Genomic DNA, 25,404 nt, shown 5'->3' on the forward strand with positions numbered 1-25,404 from the left:
AGAGTTTTGAAAACCAGTCAAACATACATAGCAAGCAACTGAATGCCCAATCAAGAAAAAGCCACTTTCAAACAGTATAAATTTCTAATCCATTTTATTTACCTTTGTCCTGGAGTGGCAGACCACAGTCCAGAAGCAAAAGCTCAATTGTGCATTCCCTCCCTCAGCTGGAAGGAACAGAATAGAAACTATTTACAACATTCTAACCTGTCTGTTGGCTACTTAGTGACTGGTTTGTCTCACCTGATTCAGAGCTCACATTGGGAATGGTGACATAGCTCAGATTTCAAGCTGACAGAAGCCATAGAAAGCAGTGGTAGGTACCAAGACGTATGAAAGCTTCAGGGATACTGCAGACCTATGAAGGTTTGGGTCAAGAGGTTATGGGCAGAAGAATATAATAGAACATCTAAAGTCCAAGAAGAGTCTGGGCGAGGTTCATTGGGAAAGTAAGGCATTCAAAAACAGTTGAGCCTACAGAGGGAACTGGGGGAAGAAAAACACACACAAAGGTCCAGATGAGACACATAACCAAAAAAACACCTGAGAAGACCTTAATCTTGATAAAAACACTCAAAACATGCTCTTCCATGTCAGACTGCAAAGACTGACAGAAGTAACTAATTGTTCAAATGTCTAATTTTCAACAAAAGATCACAAGGCATGCAAAGAAATAGTCAAAACGCATAATTTTAAAAAACAAAATACATTTCCAGAAACCCTCCCTGAAGAAACACAGGCATTGGACTTACTACACAAATACTTTTAAAGAAACTGTCTTAAATATGCCCAAGGAGCTCATGGAAAACATGGAAGAAACTAAAGTAAAGAAGAAAATCAATATTTAAACACATTTAGAATATCAACAAAGAGAAATTTAAAAAGGGGAAATTTTTGGAGCTGAAATATGAAATAATCAAATTGAATTTTTTTCTGGAGAGTTTCAATAGGTAACTCAAACGGGCAAAATAAATAATCAGTGAACTTGAAAACAAATTATTTGAAATTGTCAACTCTGAGAAAGAAAAAGAAAAAAGAATGAACAAAATGTAAGGGACAATAGGACATCATCATGTGGATCAATATATGCACTATGAGAGAAAATGAAAGGGAAAGAAAGGCTATTTGAAGAAATAATGGCAGATAACATGATTCTATATATTGAAAACCTTAAAGATAATATACACACATACTAAAAATTAAAAATCTGTTAGAACTAATAAACAAATTCAGCAAAATGGAAGGGAAAAAAATCAAGTCTCTAAAGTCAGCTGCATTTCTATACATTAGCAATGAACAATTCAAAAAAGAAATTAGGAAAGCAATTTCATCAACAATAACATCAGAAAGAATGAAATAAACTTAACCAAGGAGGTGAAAGATTGTACATTGAAAACATCAAAATTTTGCTGAAAGAAATTAAAGACATACACAAAAAATGGAAAGGCATTCTGGCTTCATGAATTGGGACACTTATTAAGATGTCAAATATGTACAATCCAAAGGGATGTACATATTCTATACAAATCCTATCAAAATCCCAATAACTTCTTTTGCAACAGAAAAATCATTCTAAAATGTATAAGAACTATCAAGAACCCTGAATAGTCAAAACAATATTGAAAAAGAGCAGAGAAGGAGTTCTCACACTTGCTGATTTCAAAACATATTACAAAGTTACAGTAATCCGAGTAGTGTAGTACTGCCATAAAGATAGACACATGGACCAGTGGAATAGAAGAGAGAGCCCAGAAATAGACTTTTGCATTATGGTCAAATAAATTTTGATGACAGCGAAATGGGAAAGTTCCCTCGCAGGATATGTGACAAGGGTGTAGCTTGTCAGTTTGGCCGCAGCCTCCGCTGCTGCTCAAACTCCTTATGGTAGGGGGAGCATGCAGATGGGCAGGTGCAGGAGCCTGGGTGAGTGCTTTGGGGCTCCAGCCCCACAGCGGTGCATAAGGGTGGGTGCCTGCAACTCCTAAAGCCCAAGTGAGCATGGTGTGTGTTACAGTGCACTCTTTTAGCTTTGCTATCCTCAGACAGCTTAAGTGTTAACCAGCTCAATGCTCTCTTGGTATCCAGGTTCTTCTCAGGCATCCAGGAAGAACCAGGTCACACATGGACTTGAGGGTAGTGAATGTGGGGGTTTTATTGAGTGGTGAAGGTGGGATGGATGGGGAGCTGGAAAGGAGATGGAATGGGAAGATGGTCTTCCTGGAGTTCAGCCGTCCAGTGGCCAATTTCCTCTCCAATCACCCCCAGCTGAACTCCTCTTGGTGTTCAGATTCTCCTTTTCTCTCTGCCACACCATTATGCCATTCTTCTGCTCTCCTGTTCATCTACTTTTCATCTGCTTCTGGAACCTGAGGTCTGAGGTTTATATGGGTACAGGACAGGGGCATGTGGAGAGCCAAAAGGCAACTTTTTTGTGTGAAAACAGGAATGCATGTTCTCAGTTAGGGCCAGAGGTTTCCAGGCTTGAAGGTGGGACCTTTGCCAAGGAACTGCCCTCTTCTACCCAGTATTTCCCTGTCTCCTAGCAGTATCAACTCCCCTCTCTGAAGAGGCACATCTAACTGCCATTAGAATATGAATGATGGCCAATCTTAGCTAATTTTTGCTGACAGGGGGCATTGTTTTGGAGAAAACAGCAGTCAGATTCCTCCCAGAGGTTTATCTAAGAGTCCTTGCAAAAGGGAGCCATTGTCCCTGAGGCTCCGGTTGCCTGACGATTTGCAGTTTGATGGCCTCTAGGTGAGATGAAAAACCAAGTTTTATAAGGTTAAGTATGCATGAGTTAAACATGTGTATTATACAAGAAAATAATCTAGTGCCAAAGATCACAGAAATAACAAGTCAAAATATTGATAACATTGTGCTTTGAGCTGTTTCACCCTGGTGGAAGAAATTAAACCTTGTATAGAAGCAGTTCAACTTTAGAAGAGAAATAACTGTTCTTGCCACATCTGTAGCAGTTAACAAGTGTACCCTGGGAATTCTGGGCTTTCTGGGCTTGCACGACCATTAAGGCTTTTGCCTCTTTCTTGTGTCCCCCCATCTCTATTGTAAAAGGCCAAGGTGGCCACTTTCAGTTAGTCCTCTAAAGTACTATCTGGTCCCAGGCCCATTTCTGCAACTTCCTCCTCATATCAGGGGCTGCCTGAGTAATAAATTTATTCTTCAGAATTAGTTGTCACTTGACTGAACCAGAAGATAGAGAGGTGTGCTTTACCAAGGCCCCTCTTAGCCTCTCCAAGAAGGCAGTGGGATTTTCATTAAATCCTTGTTCTATCATAGATAGCTTGCTATAATCAAGAGGCTTGGTCCTAGTCCCACCTAATCCCTCCATGATGCACACCTGAAAGTGTCTTCTCTTCCAGTCTCCCATCTCATCACTGGGATCCCATCCAGGGTCATTTACTGGTACTGCGTCTCTTCCAGTTGGATAAAGTTTGCCCCCTTTCCTGATACTATATGTGAAACAAAGTTCATCCCCAAATCTCTCAGCTACTTGCAGAGCAGACTGCTTCTCAGTGTTCCATCAGGATCTGATTCAAAAGTAACACAACATCTCTCCAAGAGAGTTCAAATACTTGGGTTAAATTCTGGTAAACCTCTATATATCTGTCAGGGTCATGCGAAAACTTACCAAAATCCCCCTTAATTTACTTTAAGTCCTGTAGGGGGAAGGGGACCTGGACCTTACTGAGGCCAAATTCACCAGGCATCTATTGGAAGGGCAGGAGTGAGACTGGGGCTTGTCTAGGGTGAGGATTTCTAGGATTAGGCAAGCGAGAGATTGAAGCTGGACAGGGAGGTTGAGGTGGACCCAGAGGAGCAGAGCTGGAGGGAGCTGGCTCCCCTGTTGGGAGTGCCTCTGGGATTTGTTTCTTTAGTTCCCTGGAATTGCCCTTTGCAGCCTCTCCTGAAATGACAAGCAGGAGGGCTGGATCAATCCTACACTGACAGCAAGGGTCTAGATTTCCCTGCAAGGTATAGAAAACCTGCACATATGGGGCCTCAGACTATTTGTCCTCACGTCTACAGAAAAGGTCCAGCTGCTAGATGGTATCAAAATGAATGGTTCCTTCCTGAGACCAAGCCAGTCCTTCATAATTTGGCCAAACCTTTGTTTTGAGGGCTATGAGGTGTTTTTCCTCCAGATTCTGAGGGTCAAAGCAGTCTCAGTGGTTCAAGATACACTCCAGAGGAGAATAAGCTGGGGGTGGTGAAGAGAGCTGGCTGCCCATTCTGAAAGACAGGGAAATAGAGGTGTCCCTCATTTCCCTTCCTTCTTTCAACGAAAACTCAGGGTGTGAGGGAGAGAGAAAGCAAGGGACTTTCTCTTCCATCTGTTGTCCCTGAGTCCTGGCAACCTCATGGATGCCACCCACAGGTGCCATTGTGGTCTGCACCCATGAATCAGGGTGGGACTAGAGAATAGGAATTATCTCCCCTCACCTATGCCTCTATTTCCCCTGCTGTTGAAAACCTTTGAGTTCCCTGGGCCTCATTTATGCCATGGAGAATAGCCTCCCTCCATGAAGTGGGGGTTTAGTCAGCAGGAATTGGTCCTGCCCATTTACATTGTGCCTGTTGCCTGACTTTTGATCCCTCAAATCAGGTTTTCCTTTCTAGGGCCTCAGCCTGAAACCTGGAATTGAGTTTGGGACAAAAACAGATTTCAGGGGTTGCATGTGTCTGTTCAGATTGTCTCAAATGGGCCCTGCCGAATTTGCAGTTATCAGCCAGCAGGGGTCGCTCCTCCATTATTTTCTCTATCAGGAGCAGCGTGCTGGGAAAAGGAACCCTCTCGCTTAGAAAACGAAAAAAATAAAAGAAAGAAAAACACAGCTTAAGGGGCAAAAGGGGGAGGTCCTGGGGAAAGAACCTCTTGCTCTGTGCAAATAGGTTCCTTTAATCACTATAGCCTTCCCCCAGTTCAGGCCAGGCTGAACTCCTTGGCCAGGGGAGAAAAAGTCCCACTGGGAGGCGCTGGCCAGCTGGTTCATGGGGCCACAATGGCAGCCTCACTTTTTTCCCACCCCTTGTAGCTGTTGGGAATGGCTTGTTCATGCTGTGGACACAGCCAGGTACCGAGGTGGGAAGGTAGGGGATAAGAGGGGAGGTGCTGTGCACTGCTCATGCCTGTAGTTGTCGGAATGTGGGGTGGGTATGGCACCTCTAAGAAAAAATGGAAACCACTTTATTCTGAATCGCATCTTTGACGGCTGAGTCAAATGCTCATTCTATTTAACATATTGTTTAATCCACAGGAAGTTTCAATTTTGGAAGATAAAAAAAAGTTCTGGAGACAGATGGTAATGATAGTTACACAACAATATAAATGTACTCAATGCCACTGAAGCATACCCTTAAAAATGGTTAAAGTGGTATATTTTATATTATATATATTTGACTGCAATTAAAATAATCAAAAAGAGAAAAAATATTTGAAAATAAGCATCTGTTATCTCATAATCTCAACTCCCTTTATTCTCTTCTTAACAATTTCCACAGCTGCCCCAACGCCAAGACCTGACCCACCCTCCCAGTAGCTAAGACCTCGCCTAAATCCCCATGGTTTTATTAATGCAAACAAATCTTCTACTACACTAATCTAGCCAGCGTCACCCAGAGAACCCAGTGTTATGGCCATCTCACTTGCACCTCCACACGTTAGGTCCCCTGCTCTCTGACCTGGGGTGCTTTCCCTCCCAGCTCCATTCCTAAATACACCTACCACTAATGCAAAGCCCATCTCATCCATAGATCATTCCCCAACTCTTCCTGCTTACTCAATGTAAGATCAGGAGAGGAAGAATAGTCACTTTGGTACCTGGAAAGTCCAGGCCCAATCCAGGGTCTTGGGGGCCTCTGCACTACACAGTGGTGGCAAGGTCACCTACATCACCTGTGCTTCTGTCCTCCTCCATTAATTAAAATGAAGATGACCACACCTCCTTATAGAGGGCAAGATACTAAATATGATGATTTCTGTAAAATGGGAACCCAGTGCTCAGAGGCAACAGGCAGCCAACTCATTTGAGTTCTCCTCCCTTTGAAAACCTTCTATAGCAGTGGTTCTGAGTCTGCACTGTGCGTTTGAATCACCCGGCAGCATTTACAAATTACAATAGCAGGGGCCCACTCCAGACAAATCAAGTCAGAAAGTCTAGGTGGAGCCAGGAGCCAGGGCTCTACAGGCAGGGAACACTGGAGATACCACTGTCCGTTCTTGCTGTCAGTCCCATGCAGTCCCACCCTGCTTACTCCGAATCCACAGTGTTGTCTGTTTCGCTGTGAGTAGCTCATCTCCTTAACAATTATTGCATGTAATCGGCACTAACTACATATTTATTTTACACATAATCACACAAAATAAAAATTAAAATGGCAACTTTAATTGAAGGGTTCATCTCACTGATTCTAAGTCCAGGGCATGGCAAGAGAAGAGCCAATTTAAGGAAATCTTCTATCTCAGGATCCTGCAAGACCTGACACTGTACTTGCCAAACTCTGAAAGTCAGCACTTCCTTTAAGAACATACGCTAGGTGCCTCCCTTGCCAATCCCTACTTCAACTTCAGGAATCCACTGGCGGGTGGCAGCCACCAACTATGCACCCAAGGACTCTATGTGAATCCCAAACTGAATGCTGAGGGTTTACTTACTTGTGGTACTGGTTTAATAGGTTTTTCCATTAAGCCTCCAACATAAACAGTGTTGGGAAGCAGGGGCCGGGCAAAATCAAAGGCAAAATCAGAGTTAACAAACCACAACTCTGCTTTCAGTAGAAGATGAGACAAAACTGGCCTAGAGCCTTCTGGGAAATGCTCCTTGATGGTGTTGTCAAATGTAGACAGCAAGTCCCATTGGCTTCTGGAGAAACTAAAGAACATCAGAAAATTCTTCACTCGGCCCCAGAAGTCCATGTGATCAGTCAACAAGGAATGGAATACTGGAACATAAGACAAGGGGCTTGGTAGCCCAAATTCCAAAGAGCCAAATCTGGTGGGAAGAATGGCCACAAATGGTTTCACAAGCTTCTCAGCAATCAGGAAAGAACAGAAATCAAATGCTTCAACAAATACCAGATCAAAGTTCTCATTCTTTAAGGAATCCATTATATCCTTTCTGCTTAGCAAATAACTACATTGAATCCCAAATATTTCCATTAACTTTAGAAGGCCTTCAAATTCGTCTCTGTAATAAAGAAAATAAATAGTAAATATTTGGGAAAGTATAATTTTACAGTATTTGGGAGAATGTTGGACTCAAAAAAATATTTCAGGTATGTAAGAATATAACCAGTATCCATCCACCCATTCTACAATGTTTCAACAAATACTCTCAGCTCTGGTCACTCTGGTCCAGATACTTCTGCTCTCTAAAATGTCCCCACTTGCTCCCATCCTATTTCCTCCCCTGACCCAATTCCCACCCACCATCAATGCCAATTCAATGTCCTTCTACTCTGGGAGCCAACTCTGACTATAGCAGGTCTCAGAGTTCTATGTCTCCTTTATAAATCCTGTGATGCTCTGTTAACCCTCATTTATATACTGACTTTTTGTGAGTGACTATCTTTTCTCCAGAAATCTATGTAAGTAATTTGACAGGCTCCTTAACTATTGATGACGTAGTCTTTTTAAAAAATACTGTGTATCTTGCATTTGACAGATTGTCTCGTGCAGTGAACATTTTGATCACAATATTAGAATCCAAAATCTCAGCTGAAATGAGATTCGTCTTCCTAGCCTAGGAGTTAAGTAGTAAAAAACAAATAAAAATGAAAGCCTGGTTTGAAGTTTATTATCAGTCTTTTCACTTCATGCTGGCTGGAACATTCATATAAAATAATGCTAAAGTTTTACTGACACCTAGTTAAGACTCTTGCCTATGTCACTATTCCAGAAGCTACTGCCCTTCAATGTCTTCCCATCATTGCTTGCATAGAAAATGATCCTGTTTGTATAGAATCCAGAAGAATAGATGAAGAAGTTCCTGAGCAGTGGTAATAGGTACAGGTGCTCTGGAGACCACAGACCTCCTAATCACATAAAGAAAGGAAGAAGCAATAGCCCAGCAAGCCTGTCACTTCACATAAAGAAGGCCTACAGGTTTAGAACTCATGAGTGACATGTAGATCTCTGCCTGTTCTTAAGAATCAACTTTAAATTACAACAATGATGATTCTCTGAAATTATCCACTATTTCATTTTTTAAAAAGATTTTACATAAAGAATGATTTTTAAATATTGTGGATAAATTCAATGTATACAGTATAAACTTCTCAAAAGTATAACATTAATCATATTTCAAGTAAATAAATTGAAAAAATCACAGGAAGGCACTGATCCCAGTAACTTAGTCAATATTTAACATGTATCTGGAACCTGTCTTCAAAGAAATCAAGCTGGAAGAAAAGAGACAAGACATACACTTTAAAAATGTATAACAACACAAGATGCCATAGACTAAGTATCAAATGAGTGCTATATACCAGATCTGTGGAGGAGAGCATGTGGTCTTCCAGCTTGAGTGAGGAAGCAAGCTTTATGGAATAATTAGATTTGAGCACTACCTTGACTACTGAGTAGAATTTTCAAGGAAAGCAAAGAGGATGAAGCCACTATAATTAACTAAAAATGGCATGGATTTGTGTTTCTCCTCTTTTATGTGGCAGATGAAGGAGATTCCTTGTATTCCAGGTGAGGTCAAAAAGTCTCAGGCTCATCTCTCATTGTGTACGATCCAGGTATTTGATTATCTTTAAGGAGTTTAAAAGGTGAAGGTTCAAGGTGTGAAAAATCAATATTCATAAGAGTTTTCTCCACTGGTGAATTTATGAAAGGACAAAGGAGGGAAAATAAGTGAGAATAGGTGTTTCTTTTTTCTTGACAAACAAAAGAGTTGAAGATCCTAGCTTCTTTATTGGGGAGAATGCATACAAAGATTATACATGAAGTGTTGTAAGGAAGGCTCAGAGGAGCAATCTCCTGCTTTCTATAGAATCTTTATGGTAGAAGAAGGACAATATAGACTCAATTGTTGGGAATGCAAACCTTGTCTACTGTATCCACCTGACCACCCACCTGTCCTCTATTTCTCCATCCCCTCAATTATCCAACCATTCATCCATCTATCCATTCATCCACTCACATATCATCTATTCCTCCATCTATCCATCACCCACCCATCCATTTCTCTAAAACTCACTCCAAATATGATGCATCTCTCTATTCATTTGTATTACTAAAATAGTGACTCTTTGCTTCATAGAATAAAAAGAAGTTACCTGCCATCCAATGCTGTTTCTATGTAGCTATTGAAATGCTTCGTAATTCTTTTTTGATTATCTTCAGGTAAAAACCACCTGATAACTTGGTATGATTTTTCCTCCTCTTTAATATCTAAGAAAATACCAATTGGTTAAAAAAGGTAAATATATCATACAACATGGATTAACATTATCATGATGATATTAAAGTTTTATTCTATTAATTTTACATTTATGGAAATGTTTACTTTTAAAGTTTTATGTTGATTTGGTTTTGTTTTTCTTTTTCATTCATTCTATTGCACAACCTGATAATGTTGAGACTTTATCATTATCCAGGCACTTTTATTCAATTTAAAGTTATAAAAGTTTCCACTTAAAGTTTTTATTTAAAGGAACAGCTATTACACTTATAGATGAGACAATAGAGAGTAATGCAGTGTGAGGTAATTTGTCTCCTTTGCACACATAATGACCTGTAGGGCTTGTTTTTAAATATAGGTCAGATTGATTTCAGAGCCCATACTCTTTTCTCTTTCAGAAAAATTCATTTTCATTATTTAAAATGATACCTACAAATAGGTTTTTATTAAGTCAAAAAGTTCTAAAGGGCAAAATTTAAAAATGGTAGTTCCCTTCACTATATTTACCAGTCCCACCCCTCCCCCATCACCCATGTGTAATAAGAAGTCTGACTCCATTCTTGGAGTTCGACTGCTGACTCCTTTCCAGTCTCAGCTCCTACTTCACTTTCTGTGAAGTAGGCAAACTAAGAAGAAAACTTCAACTCATTCTCCCTTGTTACTAATGAGAACTTCAAACCAAGCAAGCCAGGCCAAAGTGGGAAAATCCTCACCTCAATTCAAGTTTCAATCAGAAGTTTCAATAATTTGCATTGTGAGACAGGAATGACAAATTGGGACCCTCTTTTCAGTAGCTCTGGGTGATGTGTCTCAAACCAAAGCTATCTGTATGACTCAGATGGAATTGTGTTTCTCAATTACAGCAGGAGCTGTGGCTGACACTAAATCAGTTGAATAACTCTTACCCTATGAGCACTGGTTATGTGTCCCAATCAGATATTACCTCCCAGACACACATCATTGTAAAGAGCACTCAGGGTTAAGACTGACATCAGTGCAATATATGATCCCACCAAATGGTGTGAAGAATGGCAGTCATTGCATGGCATGCTCACATCCACAATCCTAAAAATAGATGGTCCACTGGGACCTCAGAAAATGTATTTGCTTGTATTGCTGATTATATCTCTAAAGCTAAAAATGCTCCAGATGAACAGAGTTATCAGGAAAAGCACCCATGACAACAATGTACAGCCAAAGAGTTCTTTCAAACCCAATTTAAGCCTTCGGTCTCTCAAAATTACCAGAAAGAAGGTCTCTAACCTTGCTGATACTCACTGGAACTCTCTCAGAAAGAAACTTACAAAGATGAGCATGTTAGAAACGACACCCACCCACCACCACAAAAGTACACCTGATAACAACCAAAAAGAGAAAGAGAGAATTAGGTTAGCCAGAAGGGGTGGGGAGGGGGACAGGTGGGATGCAAGAACAAAAACTAAAACAAAGGTCTACAACTTAACCTTTTGGAAATCTAACATTTATTTTTACAGAAAAATTAAAGGACACTGATTGGCTGTTTTCTCCCTACATTATAAGTTCTAGATTAACATCAGATCGAATACACCCATGCAAACCATAATAACCTTAATCAACAATGGGGCAAAAGTTACAGGTATATCAGAATATTTCACTAAATTTAAGTAATATCACTTCTATACTCTTAAGGAGTTATCCAATATAATATAGAGGGCAAACATATATGCCCCATCTTAAGCGTTGGTACCAAATACCTGTATTAGTCTGTTTTCATGCTACTGATAAAGACCTATGTTGTGGGAAGTCAGGGACCCCGAACGGAGGGACCGGCTGAAGCCACAGCAGAAGAACATAAATTATGAAGATTTCATGGACATTTATTAGTTCCCCAAATTAATACTTTTATAATTTCTTACCCCTGTCTTTACTGTAATTTCTGAACATAAATTGTGAAGATTTCATGGACACTTATCACTTCCCCAATGAATATCCTTGTGATTTCCTATGCCTGTCTTTACTTTAATCTCTTAATCCTGTCATCTTCTTTGTAAGCTGAGGAGGATGAATGTCGCCTCAGGACCCTGTGACTGTGTCAGCTGCACAAATTGTTTGTAGAGCATGTGTGTTTGAATATGAAATTTGGGCATCTTTAAAAAAGAACAGGATAACAGCGATGTTCAGGGAACAAGAGAGGTAACTTTGAACTGGCCGCCGGTGAGCTGGACGAAAACAGAGCTATATTCCTTCTCTTTCATAAGCAAATAGGAGAAATATTGCTGAATTCTTTTTCTCAGCAAGGAACATCCCTGAGAAAGAGAATACGCCCTGAAGGTAAGCCTATAGACGGCCTTATATAGGTAAGCCTATATAAGGCGTCCCGTCTTTTATGGTCGAAGCCGATGGGATGAAGTAAGCCCCGGTCTCCTGTAGTGCTCCCAGGCTTATCAGGTGGACAAAAATTCGCACCTAATAAATTTTAGTCAGACAGGTTATCTGCACTCAAACCCTGTTTCTTGATAAGAGGTTATCAAAGACAATGCGTGCCCAAAACTTCATTAGCAATTTTAATTTTACCTCATCCAGTGGTCCTGTTCTCTCTCCCTGCCTCCATTTGCTTTGTGACATTTTATTACCTTGTGAAGTATGGGATCTCTGTGACCCACACCCTATTCATGCACTCCCTCCCCTTTTGAAAATCGCTAATAAAAACTTCGTGGTTTTACGGCTCGGGGAACATCACGGATCTTGCCGACATATGATGTCTCCCCCGGACACCCAGCTTTAAATTTCTCTCTCTTGTGCTCTTTCCCTTTATTTCTCAACCCAGCCGAGACACTTGGGAAATAGAAAAGAACCCATGTTAAACATCGGGAGTGGGTTCTCCCAATAGACCTACTTGAAACTGGGTAATTTATTCAGGAAAAAGGATTTAATAGACTTACAGTTCCACACGACTGAAGAGACCTCACAATCATGGCAGAAGGCAAGGAAGAGCAAGTCATGTCTTACATGGGTAGCAGCAGGCAAAGAGAGAGAGAACTTGCCCAGGGAAACTCTCCCTTATAAAACCATCATATCTCAGCTGGGCGTGGTGGCTCATGCCTGTAATCCCAGCACTTTGGGAGGCTGAGGCAGGTGGATCATGAGGTCAGGAGATCAAGACCATCCTGGCTAATATGGTGAAACCCTGCCTCTACTAAAAATACAAAAAAATTAGCTAGGCATGGTGGCACGCACCTGTAGTCCCAGCTACTCAGGAGGCTGAGGCAGGAGAATTACTTGAACCTGAGAGGCGGAGGTTGCAGTGATCTGAGATAGCGCCACTGCACTCCAGCCTGGTGACAGAGCGAGACTGCATCTCAAAAAAAAAAAAAAGAAAAAGAAAAAAGCCATCAAATCTCATGAGACTTATTCCCTATCACAAGAACAGCACAGGAACTGTCTCCATGATTCAGTTACCTCCCACCAGGTCCATCCCACAACACGTGGGAATTCAAGATAAGATTTGGGTGGGGACACAGCCAAACCATATCAGTACTCCATAGTCTTAAGACTCATTTCCTAAAATACTCCATTCCATTCTGGGCATGGCTACTCCTATCTAACAATTAAAAAACTAACATAAAATTATTTCTTTGGCACTTAGAATTGGCTTAACAAAAAGGGATGCTGTGGATCTGCTTCAACATATTAAAATTATTAACACTGTCCAAAACAGATTAAAACAGGGCCTCTAAGGATTAAACTCCATTATGAAAGATCTGTTTAGAAAAGGGTTGATTGTCTCCATTCTTTCTCCCTTTAAAAGCCCACATTGGACTATTTTTAAACCTAGCAAGAATTAATGATGCCTCACAACATTTTACTATAGCCTTAATGCCAGGATCCATCACATTTAGAACCTCATACCCATGGTTATTAAAAATTGCTTACTACATTTGAATACTAACTAACTAATATTTTGCAACCATAGATTTGCAAATATGCTCCATTCAAGGCCTATTTCAATAGGATCTCAGTCAGTTTCCCTTTATTTTTATCTTTAAAAGGCCATAAATCACCTGTAACTGGCTCACTGTGGGGAACCTTAATATCCTGGCCCACAATCACTGCCAGGAAGACCACCACCATATCCAACCATATCCAGGAGCAGTTATGACATTACAATGAAGATGTCCTCCTTGGAGGAGATTCATCAAGCACCATCATTCAAGACATACACAAGGTGCACTTATTCAAGACATACTATATATAAAAAGGAACTCACAAAAAGGGATGTGCCATTGCCACACACAAAGTAGAAGGCATGGTGCTTCAGTTACATTCCTGAGAAGAATTGCCTGGTAAGTTTAACAATGCTCCATCATTACCAGCATTCCATTCCCAGCATAATAGCATGAGTAACTCTTCAGACACTGTTCATACCAAAACTGGTGAAAACCACACACACACCCACTCACACACACACAAATGCTGGACATTGTTCTAGGGCATACAGAAAAAGAAGAAATATTTATTCAAGAAAATCTACAAAAATTCACTGAAAACTGAGCCTAGGGTCTGTGGTATTTGAATGAACACCCACTGTCTCCCTTTACTCAACCAACTCTGAGAGGCCGACTTCCTCTGACTGCTCCCACCAACTCCCAAACTGCAGCCAAGAATGCAGGCTCCCTCTCTCTTGCCCCTACCCCAGCTCTCAGCCAGAGAGTTATTTTTCTGGGAGGAGCAGGATGTAAACATTTCTCATCCTGCCCTCTTCTACCTGTTGCTGCAGCTAAGTTCTGGCCAAATGTGTCCAGGAGGTAGGGACTCCCTTCTACCAACCCGCCCCCACTTGTGAAGCATGAGCTCTACCTTGGGCACAGCAGTGTTGCGAATACTGGGGTGCCACTTAACCATGACCCACCTTGTAAGTGTGAGGTTTCCTGCTGGGGGAGGAAAGCAAGGAGACCTATGCCTACTGCCCACCCCTCCACATAGCACTCAGATACCAAAGTAGAGATGTGACTCAGAAAGAAGAGCACCACCCTCAAGTCCAGAGCTGTACTTCAAAGATTTTTTCACAAGTAGAGAAGGAAGCCATAAAATAGAGCACTCCAAATTTTCTTCTCTGATGGTTAGTTTTATTTGTAAGCTTGGCTAGGATAGAGTACATGGTTATTTAATCAAACACTAATCTAGGTGTTGATATGAAAATATTTTATAGCATGCTTATTATCTACAATCAGTTGACTTTACGTAAGATAGATTATCCTCAATAATGTAGTGGGTCTTAACCAATCAGTTGAGAGGTTTTAAAAACAAACAAAAAACCCTGAGGTTTCCCAGAGGAAAAATAAATTCTGCTTCAAGACTGCAACATCAGATCTTGCTTGAGACTTTCCAGCCTGCCTACCTGACCTATAGATGTTGGACTTGCTAACACCTCAAATTATGTAAACCAAGTCCTTGAAATACGTGTGCGTGTGGGTGTGGGTGTGTGTGTCTCCAATTGATACTGTTTTTCTGATTTCCTAAGATTCTGATTTCCTAGGATTGGTTCTCTATTATAAGGACCAAGTGATTCAAATATTGATTATGTTTGAAGTCAATAACTCTTTTCAGTGTTAAAGAGGGCACTCATCCTGTGGCATTAGGTGGCAATAGATATGTGGCAAAATATCATCATTGGGTACTCCTAAGCAAATGTTTCTAAAAGGCAATGTTCTGGGATATTTAAATCAAACTCATGAGTATAATGAGTATAGCTGGTTTCTCCTAATTTGATAGAGAAAGCACAGAAAGAAAAGAATGAGGTCAAGGCTTTAAATTCCAAGCTCCATCTCCACATTAATGACCTGAAAGCTTCTTTGTCTGCCCTAAAAAAAAAAAATCTCCTACAGCTACTGAGTTGAATGTTTCTGAAAATCAAACCCAGTCTCCTCCTGAGACTGAATTATAAAGAAATTTAATTCCCCACCTTGCAAGGTATTTTCTGTTGAAGTCCAGGCAATGATTGGGAAATGAGATCCTAAAAATTGAGATGGGGACATATGGGCAGATCCTATGAATCTGGGGCTATTGAACCCCTAACTTCTGTTGAATCTTCTTTATCAGTAGAAGCAACTTTCCTACACCTATCTGGAGAAGTTAATCTCATTTGCATGAGAAACTGTACAGTCTCTTTCAGTTATTTTGCTGAAAGATACTGTTTTAGCATCCCTCTTTACTTTTAGATTCAAAAATAGACTCAAGCTCAAGGAAGTGTCAAAGGTTACCCATAAGAAGTTTCACTATACACCAAAAGAACAATATGTATGACAAAAATCTGGGGTACATGTGTAGGAGAGTATGTGAGGTAATGGTGAAAGGCATGTAAAGTTTGATTAGATTGAATTTATTGATATGAGGCACTAGACAGAGATTCTTGATTCATCATTGTAGCTCAATAGGTTAAAAGGGGATCTGTTTGGTTAATTAAATTAAACATGGATGAAAGGGTGGCCTACACTAAATAAAAATAAAATGCCAGATCTGCCTTGGTACCCTGAAAAGTATCAAACAGCTTAGGGAAATGAAGATGTAAGGCCTGCTAACCCAGTGCAGGAAGGAAACAGAACAAGAGGACACATTTTTTTTCACCATGAGTGTGAGTTTGCAAGGGGTGAGAGCTCTGTTTGTTCTTCTTCATGGTCGGAAATTATGATGCCATTGAAGTGGGATCCCTAAATATAATGGAGTTAATTGCATCTTGGGGTGGCTGGGGTCAAGTGGTAGCACTTAAGCACCAAAATCAAGGTAGGCATGGTTACCATGAGGAATAGTAGAGTCAAAGCAATAATTAGAATAATCTGATTCATGGAGACCTAGAGCATTAGCTACTTCATCATGACGTCCCAAAAAGAAAAGAAAATGAGAAGTTTACAAAATTGTTACTTGATTGGTACAAGCAAAGGAGTCCTAAATAGATTAAACAAAAGTATAACTTCAGTTCAAACACACAGACCTCAGACAATCTATAGACACAAAAGCCCTGGAACAAAGAGGAGGCAAGGTCCCTTGGGAAAATACCCCACTACACTACCAGAAATATATACTGTTACCCCCTCTCCAGCCTTCTCCAAAGGAACCTACAGCTTTTTACCAGTGTGGCTATGCACTGGGGAAATAAAATAATTATATTTTTCAAGAGACTACTGAACATTAGATCTTGAAATCAGACCCTAATTCCAAGGGTCTAATTCCCCAAACTGATTGTGATTATTTCCCCAGATTTGAAATGTGTAATTGGAATAGATATACTCAGCAGTGGCAGAATAATCATGCTGCTCCCCTGAAGTGTGGAGTGTAAACTATCATGGTTGGAAAGTCCAGGTAGAAGTCACTAAAATGGGCCGGGCGCGGTGGCTCAAGCCTGTAATCCCAGCACTTTGGGAGGCCGAGACGGGTGGATCACGAGGTCAGGAGATCGAGACCATCCTGGCTAACACGGTGAAACCCCGTCTCTACTAAAAAAAAAAAAATACAAAAAACTAGCCGGGCGATGTGGCGGACGCCTGTAGTCCCAGCTACTCGGGAGGCTGAGGCAGAAGAATGGCGTGAACTCGGGAGGCGGAGCTTGCAGTGAGCTGAGATCCGGCCACTGCACTCCAGCCTGGGTGACAGAGCGAGACTCCGTCTCAAAAAAAAAAAAGAAGTCACTAAAATGACCTGTATCTGGAAAAACAGAAAACCAAAGCAATATTGCACTCTACAGAGATTTCGAAGACTAATGGCACCATTATGGACTTAAAGATTACAAGGGTGGTGATTCCCATTACATCCCTATTCAACTTGCATTTTTGACTTGTGCAGAAAACAAATGGATCTTGGAGAATGATAGATGTCATAAACATAACCACATAGGAAACTCTAATTGCAGCTACTCTTCCAGATAATAGTTTCATTGCTTGAGCAAATTAACACAATCCCTGATACCTGATATGCAACTATTGATCTGGCAAATTTGTCTTGACACCCGTTAGCCAAGGCCATCAAAGGCAGTTTGCTTTTATCTAACAAAGCCAGCAATACACCCTCACTCTCTAACCTCAAGGATATATCAATGTTCCAGCTCTGTGACATCATTTAGTCTGCATGAAACTTACTAACATTTCTCTTCCACAATAAATCACACTTGTCCATTGCATTGTCTGTGGCCAATGGTTCGGCTAGATCATCATAGACCTGCAAGGAACATAACTTAAAAATTGGTGGCAAGACGTTCTGGGGAAGAGGTATGTTGTAAGACTTAACTGAATGGGCCAAACATAAATATATTTGTGTCCTATGTAAATGCTCACTTAAGGGTGACCTCAGCAGACAAGAACATTAAGAATCAAGTGGAGAAGTTGGCCTGTTCTGTGGATAACATCTAGGTTCCTTCCTCAGCCAACCCTGTTATTTGCCTAATGGTTTCATAAACATAGTGGCTATGGTAGTAGGGATGGAGTTTATGTATGGGCATATCAAACTGGACTTCCACTCACCAACCTGACCTGGATACTGCCACTGCAGAGTACCCAGTCAGCCAGCGACAGAGAACAGCATTGATTGCCTGATTGTCATCATTCTTCAGGGTAACCCCGTCAGCTATCTGGGTAGCAGATTGATTACACAGGATCAATTCCATTATGAAAGAGATAGAACTTTATTCTTACTCAAAAAGCCACTTACTCTGGATTTGACTTGCCTTCCCTTCATGCAGTGCTTCTGCCAAAGCTACCATCCATGCACTTACAAAATGCCTTATCTACTGATGTGGAATTCTACACAGCATTGACTCTGACAAAGAAACTTACTTCGCTGCAAATGAACTGCAGCATGAGTGCATAATTATGGAATTTATCGTCTTACCATGTTCCCCACCATCCTAAAGTGGCTGACTTAATGAAACAGTGAAGGATTTTTAAAATACAAAGTTACAGCTACAGGTGGTGGAAATACATTACAAGCCTGGGGTAGTGTTCTCCAGGAGACTATATATGTGCTTAATCACATGTAATATATGATGTTGCTTCTCCTATAGCCAGGATTCATGGGTTCAGGTATCAAGGGGTAGAAATGGCAGCATCACCACTCACTATTTCCCCTAGTGATCCACTATCAATGTTTTTGCTTCCTGTTCCTGCAGTCTTATGCTCTTTCAGACTAGGGATTTTAGTTCCAAATGAAAGAATGTTTCCACCAAGAGACACAAAAATAATTCTATTAAACAGAAAAGTAAGAATGTGATCCAGCCATTTTTGGTTTCCCATGCCTCTGAATCAAATGGCAAAGAAAGAAGTTACTGTACTGATTGAAATTGGTGATCCTGATTATCAAGTTGAAATTGTGTTGCTCCTACACATTGGAGGTAAAAAAGGGTAAGTTTGCATTATAGAAGATCTCTTAGGGCATCTCTAAGTATTAATATGCCCTGTGATTAAAATTAGTGAAAAACTGCAACAACCCAATTTAAGAAGGATAACTAATGGTTCATTCCCCACTTTCTTCTTCTGGTAAGAATTTAAAATGGTACAGCCACTTTGGGAAAAGTATGTCCATTTTTTAAAAAGTTAAACAATACGATTCAGCCACTGCGCTTTTAGTTGCTAACCCAGAGAAAAGAATGTAGGTCAGGCATAGTAGCTCATGTCTGTAATCCCAACACTTTGAAAGGCCAAGATGGGAGGATCACCTGAGGCCAGAAGTTTGAGATTAGCCTGGGCAACATAGTGAGATACCGACTCTACAAAAAATAAATTAGCTGGGATTGGGGGTGCACATCTCTTGTTCTAGCTACTCAAGAGGCTGAGGTAGGAGGATTGCTTTAGCCCAAGTCTGAGGCTGCAGTGAGCCATGATTGTGCCAGTGCACTCTAGCCTGGGCAACAGAACAAGAGCTTGCCTCAAAAAAATAATGAAAGAAAAAAGAAGGAAGGAAGGGAGGGAGAGAGGGAGGAAGGGCAGGCAGGCAGGCAGGAAGGAAGGAAGGAAGGAGAGAGAAGGAAGGAAGGAAGGAAGGAAGGAAGGAAGGAAGGAAGGAAGGAAGGAAGGAAGGAAGGAAGGAAGGAAGGGAGGGAGAGAGGGATGGAGGGAAGGAGGGACGAAGGAAGGAAGAGAAAGAAAGAAAGAAAGAAAGAAAGAAAGAAAGAAAGAAAGAAAGAAAGAAAGAAAGAAAGAAAGAAAGAAAGAAAGAAAGAAAGAAAGAAAGAGAAAGAGAGAGAGAGAGGGAGGGAGGGAGGGAGGGAGGGAAGGAAGGAAGGAAGGAAGGAAGGAAGGAAGGAAGAAGGAAGGGAAAGAGAAAGAAAGAAAGAGAGAGAGAGAGAGAGAGAGGGAGGGAGGGAGGGAAGGAGGAAGGAAGGAAGGAAGGAAGGAAGGAAGGAAGGAAGGAAGGAAGGAAGGAAGAAAGAAAGAAAGAAAGAAAGAAAGAAAGAAAGAAAGAAAGAAAGAAAGAAAGAAAGAAAGAAAGAAAGAAGGAAAGAAAGAAAGAAAGTTATAACAGACTTGTACACAAAATGGTCATAGCAGGTTTATTTGCAATATTCCCAAACTGAAAATAACCCAAGTGTCTATCAACAGAAAACTAAATAAACACATTTTAATAATGGATACAATAGAACACTAGTAAGCAATAAAAATGAATAAATAACTCATAAACACAATATGAATGAATCTATAAATAATAATTTATATTCTTGGGATGTTTGCCCCCTCCAAATCTCATTGAAATGTGACCTCCAAAAATGGAGGTGGGCCTAGTGAGAGGTGTTTGAGTCTTGGGATCAGATACCTCATGGATGGCTTGGTACTGTCACCATGGTAGTGAATTCACACAAGAGCTGGTTGTTCAAAAGAGCTTAGCACCTCCACCCACTTTTTCTAGCTCCCTCTCTCATCATGTGACTAGCCGGCTCCCCCTTTGTCTTCTGCTATGATTGTAAACTTCCTGAGGCCTCACCATAAGCTGAGCAGATACTGGTGCCGTGCTTGTACAGCCTGCAGAACTGTGAGTCAAATAAACCTCTTTTCTTCATAAATTATGCTGCCTCAGGCAATAGACATGTTATAGCAATGTGAAATGGACTAATACAATAATGTTAATTAAAACAAGGCAAAATAAAAGAATACATACCTTATAATCCCATTTACATAAAATTTAAAAGATACAAACTAACACATAGTGATATGTTAGTGACTAACTAGCAATGGGAGCTGGAAGGTGGGATGACACATAGTGGGGATTGTAAAGGGACAAGAGAAATTTTCTTGGAATGATGGAAATATTCATATCCTAATTACGTTGTTGGATTCACAAGTATATACACATGTTCAAACATCAAATTGTATATATGTTTTAATTTTTACTTTTTTTCTATTTTGGACAGAGTCTCACTCTGTCACCCAGGCTGTAGTGCAGTGGTGTGATTTGGCTCACTGCAACCTCCACCTCCTGGATTCAAGACGTTCTCCTGCCTCTGCCTCTTGAGTAGCTGGGATTACAGGTGCACACCTCCAGGCCTGGCTAATTTTTGTATTTTTAGTACAGATGGGGTTTCACTATATTGGCCAGGCTGGACTTGAACTCCTGACCTCAAGTGATCCACCCACCTCGGCCTCTCAAAATGCTGGGATTACAAGCATGAACCACTCTTTATTAGTCCATTTTCATGGTGCTGATAAAGACATACCCAAGACTGGGTAATTTGCCAAAAGAAAAGAAAAATAGATTTAATGGACTCACAGTTCCACATGGCTGGAGAGGCCTCAGAATAATGGCAGAAGGTGAAAGGCACATCTTATATCACAACAGGCAAGAGAGAGAGAGAGCTTGTGTAGGGAAACACACAAGTTTTTATAAAACCATCAGATCTCATGAGACTTATTCACTATCACAAGAACAGCATGGGAAAGAACTGTCCCACGATTCAATTACTTCCCACCAGGTCCCTCCCACAACATGTGAAAGTTCAAGATGAGATTTGGGTGGGGACACAGCCAGCCCATATCATTCTGCCACTGGCCCGTCCCAAATCTCATGTCCTCACATTTCAAAACCAATCATGCCTTCCCAATAGGTCCCCAAAGTCTTAACTCATTTCAGCATTAACTCAAAAGTCCACAGTCCAATGTCTCATCCGAGACAAGGCAAGTCCCTTCTGCCTACAAGCCTGTAAAATCAAAAGCAAGTTAGTTACTTCCTAGATACAATGGGGGTAGAGGCATTGGGTAAATACAGCCCTTCCAAATGAAGAAATTGGCCAAAACAAAGGGGCTACAGGTCTCATGCAGATCCAAAATCCAGCAAGGCAATCAAATCTTAAAGCTCCAAAATGATCTCCTTTGAATCCATGCCTCACATCCAGGTCATGCTGATGCAAGAGGTAGATTCTCATGGTCTTGGGCAGCTCCATCCCTGTGACTTTGCAAGGTATAGACTCCATCCCAGTTGGTTTCATGGGCAGCTGTTGAGTGTCTGTGGTTTTTCCAGGCACACGGTGCAAGGTATTGGTGAATTTACCATTCTGGGGTCTGGCGGACAGTGGCCCTCTTCTCATAGCTTCACTAGGTGGTGCCCCTAGTAGGACTCTGAGTGAGGGCTGCAACCCACATTTCCTTGCACACTGACTTAGCAGAGGTTCTCCATGAGATTCCTGCCCCTACAGCAAACTTCTGCCTGGAAATACAGGCATTTCCATACATCCTCTGAAATCTAGGCAGAGGTTCCCAAACCTCAATTTTTGACTTCTGTGACCTGCAGGCTCAATGCTACATGGAGGCTGCCAAGGCTTGGATCTTCCAACCTCAGAAGCAATGGCTTGAGCTATACCTTGGCCCCTTTTAGTCATGGCTGGTGCAACTGGGATGCAGGGCACCAAGAGTGCAGATGGCACTGGGACTCTAGGCCTGGTCCACGAAACCATCTTTTCCTCCTAGGCCTCTGGGCCTGTGATGGGAGGGGCTGTTGTAAAGACTGAAGACCTCTGACATGCCCTGGAGACATTTTCCCCACCGTCTTGGGGATTAACACTCGGCTTCTTATTTATGCAATTTCTGCAGCAGCTTGAATTTCTCCTCAGAAAATGGGATTTTATTTTCTATCACATTGTCAGGCCACAAATTTTTTGAACTTTTATACTCCGCTTCCCTTATAAAACTGAATGCTTTTAAAATCACCCAAGTCACATCTTGAATGCTTTGCTGCTTAGAAATTTCTTCCACCAGATACCCTAAATCATCTCCCTGAAGTTCAAAGTTCCACAAATCTCTAGGGCAGGGGCAAAATGCCCCCATCACTTTGCCAAAACATAGCAAGATCCTCATAAGTTCCTCATCTCTATTTGAAACTACCTCAGCCTGGACTTCATTGTCCATATCACTATCATCATTTTTGTCAAAAAAATTCAACAAGTCTCTAGGAAGTTCCAAACTTTTCCACATCTTCCTGTCTCCTTCTGAGCCTTCCAAACTGTTCCAACCTCTGCCTGTTACCCAGTTCCAAAGTCGCTTCCACTTTTTTGGGTGTCTTTACAGCAGCACCCCACTCTACCAGTACCAATTTACTGTATTATTTTGTTTTCATGCTGCTGATAAAGATATACCTAAGACTGGGTAATTTATAAAGAAAAATATATTTAATGGACTCACAGTTCCATATAGCTGGGGAATGATAGCAGAAGGCAGAAGGCATGTCTTACGTCACAGCAGGCAAGAGAGACAGAGCTCGTGCAGGGAAACTCCCCTTTCTTAAGACCATCAGATCTCATGTGACTTATTCACTATCACAAGAATAGCACAGGAAAGACCTGCCCTCATGATTTAATTACTTCCCACCAGGTTTCTTCCACAACACATGGGAATTTAAGATGAGATTGTGGTGGGGACACAGTCAAAACATATCACACTGCACCCAGCTTCTAATTGTATACTTTATATATATGCAGTTTATTATTTATAGGTCAATATTGCTTCTGTAAAATGTTTTAAAAATGAAGAAAAGGAAGTTCAATCTGTGGCCATGAGGAAGTAATAGAGCAGATTTACCTTCCTACTTTAAACAACTAAAAATAAAGAAGATACAATTTATTTAAAAAAAAAATTGTTTCTAAACACTGCACACCAGTCAGTGCAGAACATTTATTACCGGCTGGAGAACATTTTCATAATAGAGCTCCAGGGCTTCTCCCTGAATGGAGGAGACTGGATTCAGATTTCAGAGAAAACAAGACAGACAGAATTCACAAAACAATACCAGAGGGGAGAGAGCTGCAGAGAGAAAAGTCAAGTTGGGATCTTCCAGAGAACAGCTCAGTACATATATGTCAGAACACTACCAAGGTCAGGAATGACTACCAGAAATAATCAGGTAGCATAATACCCAGACATCATACAAGGCCTCTCTCCAAACCCCTACTCATCTTGGATTCAACTCTTGATATTTAGTAAAGATCTAAAGATAAGTTTTCCAAGCAGTTGGAAAAAGTATGGCATTTTGATCATTATCTAACTCCTGTCATTATCTATCCATGGGTTCTGATATTCAGAAGAAAGGCAATTTTACTTTATTAAGTTCCATAAATCTTAACAACATGAAATTATTTTACCTTTTATGACAGATAAAGATGCTGTACATTTCACTCCTCAGGGCTACGGTAAACACCACTTATAGAGAAAGAGAAAAGCCCAGTGGCCAAATTAGAAACCTGAATTGCAATTATAGATTTCCTCATATTAGCTATTGATCTGCTCTCCTACCTAGTTACTAAAAAACTCAAAATTGACCTGCCGGTCAGGATGAGAATTTTCTGGTCAGGAGAAGAAAATCACTGCCCTGAGTGTTTGGAGTCAGCCCATGAAGATCACTGATATAACCTGGGCAGTCACCCAAAAACAATGAGGACCTGTCACTTGGAGAAAAATATACCAGGTAGACAGTGAGGCACAGAAAACTGTCTTAAAGAAAGAAAGAAAAAGAGGCCTTCTGCTTCCAAAATGGTGTCAGAGAATCAAGCTAGCTTCTCTCCCCAATTATAGAAAACCAAAAATAAATATACAGTGCTGAAATTATCACCTGCAATATCCCAGAACTCAAATATGAGAAGGAGACAGTTCCAAGGGCCACAGAAGAGTGAAAAAACTCCAAATAGGCATTAAGAGAACTGAAATTCCATATCTATGATGCCCCTCCCCCATATCTGCCCATCACCAAGCATGTCAAAAATTTTCCCCTGTCTCTCACTTTTACACTGAAAAAAGTGAAGTCGAGGTGGACAACCAACTTCCCCACCATCTTGGGTCCTCTGATAGAAGACCTGTCCCTGCCTCAACCCACAAGAAGTATGAGAGTGTCTGAAAGGAGAAATAGCCTTGAGGACAGAGACAAAGGGAGCCCAGAAACAAAGGGAGGAGGCAGGACTACCATTTCCAACTCTGGATACTCTGCTCTGTAACTCAGTCAAAGGAGATGCCAAATCAGAATGGATGTTCAGTAACACCATGCTGTAAAAGGTCCATTCCACAGGTCTTTTCGATGCAAATCCCTAACCAGCCTCCCTACACTACCAATATATCCCTTTTGGGACTTTCTTGGTTCAGGATGAGTGGCACTCTGACTGTGCTAGAACCAAGGCAAACCTGGGATTAAGGTGCCATCTAGAGCTGAAAAGGAGGCAGAAGCCTAGTGGAAAATAAAAAGCAAGAAAAAAAAATCAACAGGCAAAGTGCAAAGAATTTCTAACCAAACATATCCAATTGAAACCAAGACAAGACAGACAAAGAAAACTGGAAAAAATAACTAATCCTTCAATGCAAAGACATAGACCTATATCCACAAGAAACAACATGAAATGGAGAATCATGACCTCCCCAGACAGACACAAGAAATCAGTGGCTGACCCTAATAAGATGGCAATATGTAAACTCTCTGACCAAGAATTCAAAAGAGTAGTTTTAAAGAAATTCGTCAATCTCCAAGATAACACAGAAGAGTAATTCAG

The 25,404-nt window shown here is 41.0% G+C and overlaps 1 protein-coding gene across 1 annotated transcript in view; it reads right to left on the bottom strand.

The window, feature by feature from the left end:
- Window positions 1–25,404, bottom strand: part of UGT3A1 (UDP glycosyltransferase family 3 member A1) — a 43,350-nt gene that overhangs the window by 5,453 nt on the left and 12,493 nt on the right. The window contains exons 3-4 of the mRNA XM_001093373.5: window positions 9,304–9,418; window positions 6,677–7,208 (exon numbers count right to left, since the gene is read on the bottom strand). Of these exons, the coding sequence (XP_001093373.3) occupies window positions 6,677–7,208; window positions 9,304–9,418 (647 nt within the window). The remainder of the gene's footprint in view (window positions 1–6,676; window positions 7,209–9,303; window positions 9,419–25,404) is intronic.

Source organism: Macaca mulatta, chromosome 6, assembly GCF_049350105.2.
Source record: "Macaca mulatta isolate MMU2019108-1 chromosome 6, T2T-MMU8v2.0, whole genome shotgun sequence".
Classification (NCBI taxonomy): Eukaryota; Metazoa; Chordata; class Mammalia; order Primates; family Cercopithecidae; genus Macaca; species Macaca mulatta.